The sequence below is a fragment of the Melanotaenia boesemani genome, chromosome 24, assembly GCF_017639745.1.
Source record: "Melanotaenia boesemani isolate fMelBoe1 chromosome 24, fMelBoe1.pri, whole genome shotgun sequence".
NCBI lineage: Eukaryota > Metazoa > Chordata > Actinopteri > Atheriniformes > Melanotaeniidae > Melanotaenia > Melanotaenia boesemani.
Window position 1 is genome coordinate 12,215,577 of NC_055705.1, and position 17,328 is coordinate 12,232,904.

The window sequence follows — 17,328 nt, forward strand, 5'->3', positions numbered from 1 at the left end:
TTTAACCTGATCATCTTAAAACTTTGGATTTTTAAATATGGCTCAAACCCATTTGCAAATTTTGATCCCATTTCTCAGATTCAAATAAAGCTCCTTGGATTTTCTAACTATGCACATGTGCAGAAGTGTTAGTACAACATATACTAAAGCATTTGATTATTCATTGTAAGACTGTCTTTGCTGTTTAACACTGATATTGCATATCATGCTTATATCTCCCCTGAAAAGTTGCTTTAATCTCACCACTAGGCTACCAAAAAGGAGACAAAATAACCAACCAGCCAGTAAATAAAATGGGGCAGTATGTTATGAATGTTTCCCCCAGGAATAGGTGCAGATCAAATGGAGAAAAAAGGAACGTGTTTACTGAGGTTTTGTTGCACAAGCATCCAGAAAAAAATCCTCCAAATAAATGCTAACGCTAGCACATAGCTAAGTTTTTGCTCACTGTTACTATTGACTTCAGAACCTGCATGTCTTAATTTGGTTCATTAATCGATATAATCTTTAATATAAAGATTTATTAAAATCCAAATTGCTGTTTTGAAATACAAAAGGTCTAACTTTCAACCTGTGAGCCAGATGTTTCTCACTGATTCATCATCAAAGACAAAAAAACAGCATGTTCTCTCTGTTTTATCAAGTCACTACTGATAACACACTGAGCTGTTGGTAAAAGTAGATAAGCAGGAAGTGATTAGGGCACACTCTCCATTGCTCATTAATTCTCAGTCCATATTTGGAGGTCTTTGAACATTACAGCAGATGCAGGAGAGTTTTTCAGTGTGTGTGTGTACGGGATAACTTTTGAATTAAATTGGTGACAACTGTGACTCCTCCAAAGCTACTTTATTGTCAATTAAATGGTGTACCAAATAGGCAATTAGCAAGGACTTGGTGTGTGTTAGAAGTACTGCTCCTGTATTACTACACAAGAAAGGAATTAAATTGACTACTCTTTTGTTAGTAAGACTGAGTAATAAGCAAACTACCTTAAGGAAGATACTGATTTTATCCAAGCTCACTGCAAGTTTTCTCAACTCTTGACATTGACCTTTGCTTTGTAATGTCTATTTCGTTAGCTCATACAATAAGCTGCTCAACCTTGGGCTCTGTCTTGGTGTTGGTCATAGCACCTTATGGATGAATGTAATCAAAGGAAATCACATGGGAGACAGAAAATTTAAGTCCTTTTTCACCCCATATCATTTACAAACCTACTAGGTTTCATGGCTCTTTATTTGTTTGCCAAAACCACTGATGAGCTCCCTCTTGGCCCATTACCCATCATTTTTTTTTGTAATCTCAATCACTCACTAGTTCTGCTGTCTTTTGATGGTTTAGCCTCACTGTTGTTTGAGTCGGCTCAGGTTCAAAGTCAAAGCCATAATGATCTCAATGGCTAAGTTTGTAGAGGATAGAAATTCAAACCTGTTTGCACCTTGCTATGCAAAGAAGGTGAAGAGTCTCGTAGCTGCAGACTGAATGCCTATTTATTGATGGACTGGTTTAGAGGGAGAAAGAAAACTAAGGATAAGTTTGTTCAAATAATAATAATAATAATAATAAATACTGAAAAAGGTGCATGAATGAACTCTGGTGTGTGAATTATTACAAAGCAGTACCACTTTTTTTTTTCAAATAAAATATTTTACTAATACAGACATGCACATTGATGTTTTTCTGTTTTTTTTTTTATTATTACTTTATTTTTAAATCTTTTTCAATTTTATACAACAAAAAGCAACAAGAAAATCTCTTGGGACAGTTTGGTACAATTGTTAAAATTTTGTGTTCAGTCTTTTGCTGCTGTTGTGAAAACTGTCCATTTTTCCCATTTGTCTTGACATCGCTCTTCCTGGGTCTGTAATCTGTGCGTCAAAAACTCCATCTCAAAAGTTCCGTGCACAATTTGCATCCAATGTTTTTTTGTAGGTGGGTCGGGGGTACACCATTTTTTGGTAACTGCCTTTTTGCATGCGGCCAATAATATGTTCAACATGTAAATATCATCTCTTAATACAATATTTCCAGTAATGTGTCCTAAATACATAACTACACATGTTTGGGGAATAACGTAACCTAATATCTTGACAATAACAGTATGGATATCGTTCCAAAATGGTACAATTTTAGGACCTAACCAAAACACATGTGAATGATTTACATTGACATCTCCACATTGTCGCCAACATGGCTGTACCCTGGACCTGTACTTGCTTGAAATTTCAGGTGTAATAAAAAATCGTATTACATTTTTCCAGCAGTGTTCTCTCCACACGAGAGGAGGTAGTTGACTGTTGAGTTTTCCAAATATTCACCCATTCCTCGTCTGAAAGAGTAATACCAAGTTCTGTCTCCCATTTTAATTTTACATCCATTGTATGATGTTCTCTCTATACCATAACATGTTTGTAAAGAGAGGATATAATCCTATATCTCTTATTATTGTATGTACCAATTAGTAGTCTAATAATACCACCACTGTTAAGATCAGCTTTGTGTTTTACTTCTTTATAATAGAAATTCCTTAATTGTAAATATATACAATATTTTTCCATTTTGCCTCATAGTTTTTATCACACAAATTTATTATGGGGCCTATTTGAGCTGTATGGTAATACTCTTTAAAATTAGGCAAAGCCATAGCCCCGTTATCTTTTCCAATTTGCAATTTTTCAAATTTTATTCTAGGTTTTTTGGCCATTCCATATAAATCTTGATCTAAGTCGGTCCCATGATTTAAACTGCTTCTCTGGTATTACAATTGGAAGTGCCTGAAAAAGGTAAAGGAGACGGGGCAAAATATTCATTTTTACGGTCTCAATTCTAGCACTGAAGTCTAGTGTGAGAGCCTCCCACCTTTGAATGTCACTCCTGATACCCTGGTCTACCTTGCTAAAGTTTGCATCGTACAGTTTATCAATTTGTTTTGTTAATGTAATTCCAAGATAAGACATGTTTTTTGAGTTCCAATCCAGATTATATTTCCTACGTGTAGTCTCAGAGGGGAAGTAGTTCATTGTTAGGATTTGTGTTTTAGCCAAATTTAATTTGTATCCACAGTAGAACCCATAAACGTCTAAGTTGTGGATTAAAACAGGCAAGGGCATTTCCGGATCTCCCAAGTAGCAAATGACATCATCTGCAAATAATCTGATTACATGTGGTTCATTTCTAATTTGAATGGCCTTGATTTTTTCATTCTGCCGAATGTATTATGCTAAAGGTTCAATATAGAGAGCAAATAAAGTTGGTGATAGGCTACAAACCTGTCGTGTGGAGCATTCAAGTTTTATAATTTTGGTTAAATTACCATTGATTTTTATTCTGGCCGTAGGCGACTGGTATAATGTCTTAATGCACTGCACAGCTTTATCATTAAATCCAAATTTTTTTAGGACTTCATACAAGAAAGCCCAGCTCACGCTGTCAAACGCCTTCTCTGCATCAAGACTTACAAGTACAGCTCTAAGTTTTTCCCTCCTAGTATGGTCTATGATATGAAGGGTCCTCCTTATATTAACATGTGTCTGTCGACCCTTAATAAACCCAGATGTTTTTCTGTTTTTAAAACTTATTTTAACTTTCACTCAGTGTGTTAATATTTCTATTTGATCTATGAAAATATTTATAAAATAATATCTTTTATAAAAACACCTGGATTATTTTTTTGTCAAATGTATTTATTCTTCATATATAGCAGTATTAGTGACTCATTAATGTCCAATGAAGTTGCTAATGTACAATCCACACCCATGTATACATTTAAAACAGCCTTTAAATATTTGTCCACTGTAGTGGACACTATGCATCAAAGGGTTAAACATAATATTGTAGCCAAGTTCATTAAATGCCTGCTTCACAGCATGACTAGTGGATAACTTCTGCATAAGAATGCAATGGCTGCAGAAATTGTCACAATAGTAATAACAATGTCTTAGGAAAGTCTGCATAAGGAGGGAAAAATGGATGAGTCAGAAGCAGCTGTCTTGGAGAGTATCAAAGCAAGTGAACAGTTAGAAGAATTAAACTTTAAACCTAGAGACTGATCTTTATGCATGACCCCTCTCTTACCCCTGGGTGCAGTTGGCATGGCAGGGATGACACTCGTTGTTGGCCTTGGCATATTTAAAGATGAAGCTGTTGGCACCCTGCAACCCATCGGGGCATTTCTCCACACAGTTGGGTCCATCTTTGAAGTGCAGGCATTTCACACATTGGTCTGGGCCCTGAGAGGAGAGTAGAAGAAGAAGAAGAAGAAGAAGAAGAAGAGGAAGAAAGGGGCAGATAAGAAGATAAGTCATGTGGAGGTGGAGCACGAGGGGTGAATAAAGAGCGAAGAGGAGAAGGGTATAGTGAAAGGATTTGCAGTGCAAATGAATAGAAAAATATAAAGAATAAAATGATAAAAGGAAAAAATATGTTATTGAAAATGGAATTGGATAAAGAGAGAAGAAAAAAAGCGTATGATCAGAGGAAATAAAATTGAACTAAATCCAATCGAAACCTTGCAAATCTTATCAACTTCCTCATTTCATGTCATGGTTAATTCAGCTAACAGGATTCCATTCAGTCATTTATGATGTGTTAAGCAAAATGCAGAGAGTGTATTCCACTGCACACCTGTTAAAATTGACAAAACGCATAAGAAATCAGGTCATGTCAAAGTATTGCACAGTGAATGTGATGGAGGAGACGACAAGTAGTAACTGAGCACAAGCTCAACTGCAGCAGGATCATGAATAAGTAAGATGCGTAGTGGAGTGTGAGCAGGGATGAAAGGAAGAAAAACTGACTTTACTCTTTGTGCGTTTATGTTTTTCTGAAGAGATGAAGGCGTTGACAAAAGAGTGAACTTACAATCCTGCAAAGGGAGAGCGTGCATGTACATGTGCTGGAGCTGTTACCAGCAAGTTGGATTAAGGGGTGCTGGAAACTTTTCCATGATGCTCTGTTGCTAATGACGACCACAGTGACCTGATGGGCAGCCTCTCGGAGTTTGACACATTCAGGCACACCCCATCAATAAACATTATTTTCACTTTGTATGTTTGTGTGTGTCCATGCAGTGCAGACGCGTATGGATGTCTGAAGGCATTCAAGTGTGTCTGTGTATGCAATGTGCATGTGTATTTGTGTCAGAGCGCCTGTGGATGATTGACTCTGGTGTTATTTACTACTGAGCTGTGACCAGCATCTCAAAGGAAGCAGCCTGTGTGTTATTGAGGAGTTGCTCCCTCTTCATCACTTATTCTCTTTCCCAGAGGACAGTCAGAAAAGGTTAGTCACACAAGCACTAGATTCACCAAAATCAGTCATGCAGCACATTAAATAAAACTTCCAATAATGCAACACTGTAAATGTAAAATTGGCCTTTGTGCTTATATGTATTATGTCCACATTTGGATTTTATGTGTGCCACTAAAATGTGCAGATGTTTGAGAACCAGCTGTTGTAGTTTTGAAAGAATATATATATATATTTTTTCTTTTCTCTATTGATAAAGAATTTTTGGTTTCAGAACGTTCCAAGGGGATGTGGGTCTAGCACCTGGACTTTTAGGACAAAGCCACACTGTTCTACTACATGCAAAATGTGGTTTGGCTTTGGCTCAGACCCATTCATAGTGTTACCTCTGCCCCTTAATTTCAAGAGCCCTCTTGTCCATTGGAGCTGAATTAGTCAGTGGTAGAAATATTTCTCTACAAAAGGAGCCCACTGATTCCTGAACTGATTCCTTTCAAGTAAAAGTAATTAGCATAATATGCTGTTTTAATCCTCTTAAGGGCATATTCAGCACTAACAGAAGAATATCAGCTTAAATTAAAATCCAACTGCCAGTAGTCGACTTAAAGTTCTGTAACTATTGGTCCTTTAAAAACACACGTCTGCATGTTACAGCACTGAGTCAGTCTGACGTTCGGGTTGTGTTGGTGTCCTGTTAGCTAGCCTGTTAGCTTTGCTCTGCTTTTAAAAAGAACATAAGTCAAAGAAGACAAGGATCTGCTTTGCGATGGGTTAGAGTATAACAAATGTCCACTGCAAAGGCTTCCTGTGCTTTTAACCCATAGCCAAGCAAGAAAAGAAAGAAAAAAAAAAAAAAAAAAAAAAAAATTGGTCTTCTTAAGTCCTTCCTGTTTCAGACTATGCCATAAAAATGGTTGTAGCATGTTCACCCAATATGCTAAGGGTCATGCATGTACTCTAAAGAGCTGATTTATTTCTAATAACTACTCTTTGATCCCATAGAAGATAGCACTGTCAGCTTTTACAGCATTGAGGTATAGTACTAATCCGTTTCCCAAAGGCTGTGTTGGCAGTTTTCTGAAGTAAATTGGTGAATTGTAAAAAAATTAAAACCTTGAAATATTGAATATTGAGTTTGAGGAACTGTAGACAATTTTTTTTATTTATTTTATTATTTTTTTTGCCCCATGTCTTTTTTTATTATTATTATTATTAAGCAGTGATCAGACTATTTATGTGTGTAGGATTCATGCGATGAAGAGTAAGGAAATTTTTCTGAAAGTCAATTTAAAAAATACCATTGAAATTTCTCTGTTTCATTACACCCTATCATCTTCTGTAGATAATACATTAGTAATTTCTAAGAATTCAAAATTTAAAACTTCCACACATATAAATGGTTCTTTAAATTTTTAAGAAAAATTGACAGCCCACACATTAATGAATACATCCAGGTTGTTGCAGATGTTGCTCCGAATCCTGCATATATCAGCATCAATAGCGCACACCAATACTGTCAAAATGTGAGCATTTAAGGGTGACACCATTTCTGCATTGTGTTATTATTAAGTATTGCACATTCTTGACTATTTGGGGGTGTTTTCACATCTGCGTTACCACATGTGTTCATTAGCTCCAAACTTCTGTTTTGATGATTTTGTGGAAGGCAACTACAGAGATCCACCAATTAGCAACAATCTGGTTTTATAACAAAGCCTTTGTGGCAGAAAAAAATGAATTGGCTTTACCATCCAACCTTTCTAGGTGTACCCTCGTTTGGCATCTGCTGGTGTAATAAAATGCAAATATTGCAGCTGCTGCCTCAAATGAGAAGATTTGTTTATTCTGGACACATTACAGCTTCAGAAACAGAAGAATTTTGTGAGTTTGTAAACAGATTTGAACAAGTTATGATGCGCTCATGCCCCAGACTTTAAAAGTGACTTTACCAAGCAGGACCTAATCTCATTTGGATTTGTGTTTGCCAAAAGCGTGCCTTCTGAAGCAGCCAGAGTAGTTTATCATTCCTCCCATTAACCTACCATTCACCTTTGCAAACACCACTTTAATCTGGTGGAAACCTATGTGCAAAACAGATGCACGCCAACAAAATAAGGTCACTTCTGCACATTGAAAATGGGGGACTATCTTGCACAAAAAAAAAAAAAAGAAAAAAGGAGGAGGGTTTTTACTCTAGATGGTCTCTTTTTCTAAAAGAAAAGGAAGCTGACTTGCAGGGTGTCTTGAGGCAGACTCAGGGGGATCTTACCGGGCCAAGGCATGTCATGCTGTTTCCATCCATCTTTTCACACTGGCTGTCGCACTCCAGGCACACAGATCCATTGGCAAATTCCCGAACTTCCCTGATGGAGATAAGAAAATCAGCAAAGCAATGCATGGATTATAGATTTGAGAGCATCACTGCTGAAAGATTAATTAACAGAATGCTGCTGGAGGATTCTAAAACACTGCATATAGACACATTTTTACAATCATGCGCAAACATGAGATGATTTGTGAAAGAAAAGATGATTAGATGGAAAGAAAAAGTGGCTGGAGGGAAGCAAGGGGGGGAAGGGACAGAAGTTTGCTTTGGGTGAAAGTGGAGCAACAGAGAGAGTGTGAGATTCACAGAACAGAAGGTTTAAAAGAGAGGCATAAAAGGAAAAAAAAATGAAGTCAAACACATTTACTTTTCATCCTGTTATAAAAGAATCATTGCAGTTTCTGCAAAATGGTAGATGTACTAGACCCTTTGTTCAGCTAGTTTAAGCAATGCTGTTTAGTCTTTCTTTTCTTTTAGACTTGTGAAGGAATAGACAGTAAACAATAGAGCTCAATATTGGGTACAGACACCACAATTACAGCAGCAAGAGCTGTGTATTGCCTCAGGCCATCCTGTTCAACCCTTCAGTGTGTCTATGTGTGCGCTTGTGAGCATGTGCAGGCACTCGATCCATAAATTTCCATCTTGTTCAGGTCCAAATCTGTGAATTATCTTCACTTTTGATGTGGGGCATCTGCACCGGACGGAAGAGGCCTGCTGTCAATAACAACCGCTGACAATCAAAAACACTTTTCACATCAGAGGGATCAATCAGCCGACGCAGAGGACAGACACCCACAGTGGAGGATTCACACAGTTACAAACAAACCCTTTTCTCAGAGTGATGGGATAATTAGAATGACTCTGTGTGTCTGTGTGGTTTGTTTGTATTAGTATGTGATGCTGCTGGGGTGGAATAAAGATTCACCAGATTCCCGATCAGACACTGAGAACCTCATATCTCCTGTGGGTATGTGTGTTTTATGCATTTTCATGTGGTGAATATTAGATGAAAATCTTTTAGACTTAGTAGTTCTAAAAGCTACAAAAAAGAAAAGAGACATTCTGACACTCCAGAGTTCAACCATATCACATTAAAGGGTGATAAAAGGGAAGATAAAATCCCAGCTTTCCCTTTTGCCAAGCCTTAATATGTCAGTTTTTTTTTTCTTTTTCTTTTTCCTTTTTTCGAGGTTCTTTTGGTTCATTTTGATCACAACAGTAAAAATAACAAACATACAGATTTTGCTATTAATAAAAATGTTTACAAAGGACTCAAAGGAGAGTTCCATTACATTTCCCCCTCGTCTTTATTTCTCTTGTTCCAAAATAAATTACATTTCTCTCCTGGAAGCTCTGTCCAGGGGAATCCTTTAGAATAGGCCAAGGCAGTGGAGAGATATCTCTTTTCTCGGTTAGCTGAAGAAAAAAATATGTGGAGGAGAATGGGTGGGAGACAAAGACCTCTGCAGCCATTCTCTCTAGGGTCATTTCCATTCTGTCAAAGCCGTTCCTCCTGATTGGCCTCCTTCACGGCTGGAAGTGTGCACCAAGGCCCCATCGGGGGATGGCCTGATGGGGGATTAGCCCTGTTTTAGCAGGAATTTAAGCAGGACTGTGGCCACAATTCAGACCTCAAAACATCCAGCAGGCCAGAGCATGGTCAACCCACCAGAGCAACTTTTTTAATTAACCAATTTCAATGCCTTCCTAACTCACTTCCTGGCTCCATCCCTACTCCTTTCAACCCCAGTGGACACCATCTCAGTCTTTTTCTTTTCCCCTCTTGCACGCCTTTGCTCTCCCTTTGTTTTATTCAACAGACTTTCAAACTAAAGGGAATTAGTGCCTTTCCTCATTAAGAATGGAGACATAGAACAAGAGCAAGCTGAAGAATCTTAAGGTTTAAAATCACCAACCTGAAAACATTTTTAATGAGCTAGACTAAATTCTTTAGAGATACAGACTTCCATAGCTTCAGAACAAAGTGAAATATTAAGTAAATCTATTCTGAATTCAGTATACACCCACACACTGTAACTACATGAATGAAAACAAGCATTAATAGATTGTAAGATGCAGCTGAATATGGGAAAAACAAAGTTAAGCAACCCTAGACTTATGCTGTCACTGTATATTGGAGAATAGTAAAGGTAGTACCGGTTTTTAGCCGAAGTAAAACAATAAAGTGCTATTAGATTTGTATAATATATCTTTTTGCAGGTGATATTACACTGTTGTGACTGAATCGCCATATTTTCCAAAGTAAACTTAACCTTGTGCATTGCAAAAGGGCTTTCACTTAGGATGTACAGTCATGGACAAAATTGTTGGTACCCTTCGGTTAATGAAAGAAAATATCACAATGGTCACAGAAATAACTTGAATCTCACAAAAGTAATAATAAATAAAAATTCTATGAAATTTAACCAATGAAAGTCAGGCACTGCTTTTCAACCATGTTTCAACAGAATTATTTAAAAAAATAAACTCATGAAACAGGCCTGGACAAAAATGATGGTACCCTTAACTTAATATTTTGTTGCACAACCTTTTGAGGCAATCACTGCAATCAAACGATTCCTGTAACTGTCGATGAGACTTCTGCACCTCTCAGCAGGTATTTTGGTCCACTCCTCATAAGCAAACTGCTCCAGTTGTCTCAGGTTTGAAGGGAGCCTTTTCCAGATGGCATGTTTCAGCTCCTCCCAAAGATGCTCAATACGATTTAGGTCAGGGCTCATAGAAGGCCACTTTAGAATAGTCCAATGTTTCGTTCTTAGCCATTCTTGGGTGATTTTAGCTGTGTTTTGGGTCATTGTCCTGTTGCAAGACCCATAACCTGCGACAGAGACCAAGCTTTCTGACACTGGCCAGCACATTTCTCTCTAGAATCTCTTGATAGTCTTGAGATTTCATTGTACCGGCACAGATTCAAGACACCCTGTGCCAGATGCAGCAAAGCAGCCCCAGAACATAACAGAGCCTCCTCCATGTTTCAAAGTAGGGACGGTGTTCTTTTCTTCATATGCTTCATTTTTCCATCTGTAAACATAGAGCTGATGAGCCTTGGCAAAAAGTTCCATTTTTGTCTCATCTGTCCATAGGACATTCTCCCAGAAGCTTTGTGGCTTGTCAACATGTAGTTTGGCTTTTTTATGATTTGTTTTCAACAATGGTGTCCTCCTTGGTCGTCTCCCATTAAGTCCACTTTGGCTCAAACGACGACGGATGGTGCGATCTGACACTGATGTTCCTTTAGCTTGAAGTTGACCTTTATTCTCTTTAAAAGTTTTTCTGGGCTCTTTTGTTACCGTTCGTATTATCTGTCTGTTTGATTTGTCATCAGTTTTCCTCCTGCGGCCACGTCCAGGGAGGTTGGCTACAGTCCCATGGATCTTAAATTTCTGAATAATATGTGCAACTGTAGTCACAGGAACATCAAGCTGCTTGGAGATGGTCTTATAGCCTTTACCTTTAACATGCTTGTCTATAATTTTCTTTCTAATCTCCTGAGACAACTCTTTCCTTTGCTTCCTCTGGTCCATATTGAGTGTGGTACACACCATGTCACCAAACAGCACAGTGACTACCTGTAGCTTATATATAGGCCCATTGACTGGTTACAAGATCGTAGACACCTGTAATGCTAATTAGTGGACACACCTTGGATTAACACGTCCCTTTGGTCACATTATTTTCAGTCTTTTGTAGGGGTACCATCATTTTTGTCCAGGCCTGTTTCATGAGTTTATTTTTTTAAATAATTCTGTTGAAACATGGTTGAAAAGCAGTGCCTGACTTTCATTGGTTAAATTTCATAGAATTTTTATTTATTATTACTTTTGTGAGATTCAAGTTATTTCTGTGACCATTGTGATATTTTCTTTCATTAACCGAAGGGTACCAACAATTTTGTCCATGACTGTATATGGGCTGTACTTGCAGGGGAAAAGGATGTCTTTGCACATGTCTTTGGTTTGGTGTCGGTGAGGAGGAGACAGAAAAAAATCCAGGAAGTTGTTTCTGTTTACAGCTGCAGAATTAGATGAAGGATGGATCTGTGAAACTAATGGCCATAAAGTCTTCTTTCTTGTCTTCATTTGTTTAAAACATTGAAAACAAAAAGAAAGTGAAAGTTTTACCCTACTTTTGCACCTCCTACTTTTGTGTAACTCCACCCACTGCCAAATTTTAAAAAATGCCTGAACCTGCAGGGGTTGGGAGATTCACAAACCAACTACGCCACAGAGCGGTCTTTGAGGTGGAAGACTTTTCCCCTCCTGAATCTCCTCAGCTACAGAAGAACAAGGTGGTCCTAAATGTATCCGTCTGAGCCGTTAGCGCTGTTACACTGGCCTGTCTGCAGCTCCAGCAGCTCTGGAAAGTTTGGCAACTCGCGGCAGGTTTTGGCAGCTGCAGGAAGTGCTGCTGTAAGTTGCCGCTGCTACGATTTGAGCTGTTGTCTGTCGCCAGATGAAGATCAGTAGGTAAAGAATAAAGTCCGGTGTTACTTTTACACTCCTTAAAAGCACAAATACATCCCCTTGCAGGAACATTTAATCAGAAATTCTATGAAAGAATACAAGTCTGAGCTTAAATAAGCTAGCTGCACCTTGCAGCTAGCTTACTTAAGCTCATAATAAGCTTATTTAGCTGTTACATTTATGAAAATTCAATTCGATTTAGCCTTATTTGTAGCCTGTAGTGCACATTCACAAGTCACTAAAATAGCATTTCCTCCCGAATATTGCTCATATTCTGGTGCACAGCGGAACTACTGTTTAATCTGCAGTGAAACTGTAGCAGCTATCTACTTGGGATTGACCCAACTCCTTACTCCAGTTTGCACAGCTTTACAGTGCATCACTTTAATTATGACCCTGCATCAGTTTTTTTGTTTAACTGTAGATTGTGGATTTGTCTGTGAGGTATGCTGTTTTAACTCTAAACATGTCAGTCAGCTGGTTTTACAGATGTGCAGATAAACCATTTTGTTTTCCAACATTGTATGAAAACACGCAGCGGCAGTGTTTGATATGCTTTATTCTCAATCACACTTTTGAAATTTAAATAAATAATGTTGGGAATAACTAATCTTGATCATTTTAATTTGTGTGAACTTTACTTGTGAAGCGTTAATTTGCATACAAAAAATTCACACTAACAGTAACAATAATTTTCAGGCCGAATTTCAGAATTGCCACAACAAAAATCTGCAACTCACTGAGCAAATTTTATGAAAATACAAGCCTCTCCCTCTAGGAAGTGATGAAAACTGACCTGGCAAGAGTGTATTGCTTTAATTTGCTATAACTATCAAAGCATTTAAACTAAAAGACACAATTATTTTAAAAGTTTATCCAGAAAAAATCCATCCCTCTGAGATGCTGTATGCTCTGATCTCTTTCTGTCTTTTACTCAATCACAAACTGCTGGAACAGTCGCTCTATTTGTGGTAAATTATGGTGACATACCCACCTTTCATTAATCCTGACAGAGTTCACCCTTTCGTCACTGGTGACAGTTATTACACCAATCAATCAAAAGAATGAGCATGTCTTCTCTTTCTGATCAATATAATGAGATATGGCAGTTTGGTAATGTGTATTTTTATTCATAAAGCTCTTCTTTTGTTCTATATTGTATTAGCATTAGTTTAGAAGGAACCATACTGAGATTTCAGGCCAAAATGAAATTATTTATTAATACTAATTTGTAGCTTTATGTCAAGGATAAAAGGGGACCCAGTTTAGAGGCTTATAATGTGATCTAAGAGGCAAATTAACCCCAAAATGGATGCAAGTCAGAGGTTTTTTTTTTTGTCTTTTAGAGCTCATTCAAATCATTTTAGAGATGTTTTTTGTTTCACTCTGTCACAGTCTATATACAATTTATTATTTCTCTTTAAGTGGCTTTAGACTCATTCACAGTTTTCACAGTCTCTCCGCTTATTAAAATCTAAGAATGATATCCTTTGGACATAGCACTCACCTCACAATCAGGTTTAATCTAATTGTGCATGACAGTTTTTACATAATTGTTTTGAATGGAACATGAAAAATAAAGAAGCAGAGTATACCCTTCAACAATGACTAGTTCTCCATCTTGCAAGGTTTGGAGAAAATTTTTTTAAAAGTATCCTAATCCCTGCTAGTTCCTCCTCTTTACTGCAAATGCCTCATGGAATCTGGCTGGTGGGTATAAAGGAAAGGCACTTAAATGTAATCAAGAACAAAAGCCAATACCTTGCAACTTTAAAGGAAGTGCTCTCCATGAGGGCCAAAATTTAGAAGGTTAATTAATGATAATGCTTTTTCTCCATCATGTCTTGTGAAACCTGGCCAGGTAGCGTCTGTATAATTCTACAAGCACAAAATAAATGGTCCTAAAAATGCAAATATGAGTTATTCTCTTTGTGAAACCTCAGATTCAAGTGTAGAAAGTGATCTCGATTTCTCATACTAAAGACTCTTGGAAACTACACCATACGTATACTGAAGTTTTACAAAAAAATATATAAATAAAGTAAAAAAATTGTATGAGAGCTTATATAATTATAAACTGAAAGGTCTTAATTCTGTGAAGCTCAACATGAATAATTGGTTATAATTTGAAAAGGAAATAAGACAATGCTAGCTTTTTCCCCCGAAGAGGGTCCATATTACACCTTGTGTAACACTGCAGAATGTGTGACAACTAAAAACACCAAAGACTAAGATAAAACCTTAAAATGACCGTATAATAACAAATAATAATTACGTCATAATGACTATAAATAACTAAAAAAATATTTTGTGCTTACATAATATTTCTTGGCTACTACTTGTTTCCCATTAAAAATTCCTATACTCACTGACTGTGAATGATATTGATGAGTAGCAATAATTTGATTCATGGCAGGAAAATACGTATTAAGTTTTATTTTTTATCACTTCTAAAAGAATTTCTGCATTAATATGCTAATTACCATACACTGAATTCAATTGTTGGCTGACAAGATACCATAGTTGAGGTTTGCACACTCCTAGTGCAATCAGTGGAAAAAAAAAAAAACCTTGCTGCAATAATTGAGATAATTTCTGGATAATTTCTGGCATTGACTACAATGTGTCATCAAGAGGACAATATTTGACTGACATTGACCTAACTGTAGAGTTTACCATTCAAATGGCAAAAAAGACAGGTTTTTCTTCCCTTATTTTATTAGGTACATTTTCAATCATTAGGCAGGTGGTGATGGTTTACTTTGTCAAACCTTTGGGTTGTGGAAACCCGGGCTAGTGACACAAAGCATCAAGTGCTCCTGTTGAATATTACTGTATTTACAGTATAGAAGACAAGTGTGCTTCAGAGGCTCCCTGCCACGCGCTTCATCTTCTTCAAAGTCCTCGCTATGAGCTGTTTTTCCCAGCATCTTCAAAGCTTCCCTCCCACAAACGGCGCCAGGAAGGACGAGCAACAAGTCAACATGACCGAGGATTGCTTGCTCTCATCCACCCTCTCTTGCACGCATACATGTTTAGTTCTCCTCCCCAAGGGAAAAGACGAGCTTGACATCACTGCTTGCTTGCAAGAAAGTCATATTTACCTCGTGGCAGAGGCTGCCGGTGTGCTCTTATTTTAGATGGGTGGTTTTCTTGTTCATTCAAGAATTATTCAAGAGTAGAAAAACTTACAAAGCAGTTTTTTTTTCCCCCAGCTGAGTTGGCAATGATCTTTTTGATGTGCCTCTTTATAATAAGGAACTGAGATGACTCAGTGGTTGAGCGGCGGATAGTAAAAGGTTTCTCTTTAAATTTCCTCTATGTCATTACAATAGCTTTCAAATAAAGGCAATTAGGACAAAACAATTACCTGAATGCAGTTCCAAGCATTTATAATTCAGCATTCCTGGACACTGAAAGGGCCTTTTATCACATATTTTCATCACAGAGCAGTAAACACTCATGCTGTCGGTCCAAATTGTGCAATTTGTAATATAATGTAATCCTTAAACAATATATTTAAATTGATTTTGGATGATGGATGCCGCCAAATGTTCCTGTGACTGTTCATGGTGTAAAATTCCTTATTGCATTCATGCCAATTGGCAATTAGACTCTCCTCCTCCAGAGCCCTTGAGGATGTTTTGACTTCATTTTCATGTACTAAAGCCATTTAAATTGATTTTACTTCCCCTGCTTGTCACATTTTGCAGTTTGCTGAGGAGTTAATGCAGAATCCTGAGACTGTAATGGTGATTATATTGTAAGTGTTTTCTAGGTTTGCATGAAAGATGTTGCATTACTTCTGCAAAACTCTGGCAAAAATTTGAGCTGTAAAGAAATTTCTCACCCATCGAAGAGGTTGCAGGACTCAACACAAGTGCGGCCTCGTTTGAAATATCTGCAGGAGAGACACTGATCTGGCCCTGGGCCCCAGCACCCGTCATCTGAACACATCCGATCGCAAACCATCCGTTGCTGAACTGTGAAGAGATGCGCAGTAAATACAAGAGTAGAATAGAACACCAAACCCCCTTTTCAACCCCAGTTGATGCCCTTAATCAGACTGCCCCCCCTCTGCAGTGACTGACACTGTCACAGGAACTGTGGCATGGTGGTGGCTGGACCCTCTGTCAATAGCAAAACAGTCAGTGGCAGACAGTGGGTTCAGCCTAATGAAGAGGTCTGTGTAAGGTCCCATCGATCGGCCTCTAGCACACACACTGAACTCATTAAATGAATAATGATATCAACCTCAGCATGGTGAGACTATGATGGCCTCTGCTGCAGCTTTACTGGAAAACACATGTTGCAGCACATTTAACAAATGCTAAAAATTAAATCACCAACATCGGCGCTGATGAATAATTACACCAGTATATTTATGTATTGGACCATTTAGCCTTCCATCTGGTCTTCAGTGCCAGATTTGGCAGTAACTTTAACCCACTGAAGTGCATGAGTGTCACGAGGAAGCTGAATAAGGGCTTTCATGGCACAGTAGTCAGAAATCCATGGTTTTGTTGCCTTGGAAACAGCCATGTCAGTGCAAAGAAGGGCAGAGATAGACTTTCAACATTATGTAAGGAATCAAAGTTTGGAAATAAATGTGCTTATAAAAGGTAAATCAGAAACCATAAATAAAAAATACAGAAACTGTATGGAGGAAGGTGAAGTAGCTTCTTTAAAGCTTTTGGTTCTGCATTCAGTCGGCATCATCTCAGTGTGTTTGGACACACAAAATAGTAAACAAATCTGGACAAAGGAAAAAGCTGAAATATAATTCCTAATTTACAACCTACATAGCAACGTCTATCATATAAAGATCAAAAGCATGCACCACATTTGTGTGGTCCAACAACTGAAGCTACTCACGGCATTCCTTTGGATCCCGGTTGTTGCGGATGAGGACTTTTTGGCTCGGGGTCCTGAAGAGCGACGTCCAGTTGACAGTGTTGTAGAAGCAGAGACGACTGTTGTTGAAGATGTAAACACTCCCAGCGCTGATCTCATCCAGTGACTGGAACTGGAGGGAGGAGATCCAAAGCTGCTTCAAGATCAGCAGAGAAATGCCACTTCCACTGCAAGAGGAGAGGTACAAAGGACAAAAGGAATAAATGGGGGTCAAGATTAAATGAAAGATATTTAATATTAACAGTTGAAACATAGACACATTTTTAACAAGAAAGGAAGGGAAAGGATAAAAAACTATATGGATTTAGAAGACAAATAGTAAAAAAGAATAGAAAAGCTTGTATACAAGGA

At 37.8% G+C, this 17,328-nt stretch overlaps 1 protein-coding gene across 3 annotated transcripts in view; it reads right to left on the reverse strand.

Annotated features, from left to right (window-relative positions):
* LOC121635411 (receptor tyrosine-protein kinase erbB-4-like) overlaps positions 1-17,328 on the reverse strand; it is a 302,255-nt gene that overhangs the window by 57,256 nt on the left and 227,671 nt on the right. For all 3 annotated transcript variants that reach the window (XM_041978534.1, XM_041978536.1, XM_041978533.1), the window contains exons 12-15: positions 16,939-17,144; positions 15,914-16,046; positions 7,520-7,613; positions 4,078-4,232 (exon numbers count right to left, since the gene is read on the reverse strand). In XM_041978534.1, the coding sequence (XP_041834468.1) occupies positions 4,078-4,232; positions 7,520-7,613; positions 15,914-16,046; positions 16,939-17,144 (588 nt within the window). The remainder of the gene's footprint in view (positions 1-4,077; positions 4,233-7,519; positions 7,614-15,913; positions 16,047-16,938; positions 17,145-17,328) is intronic.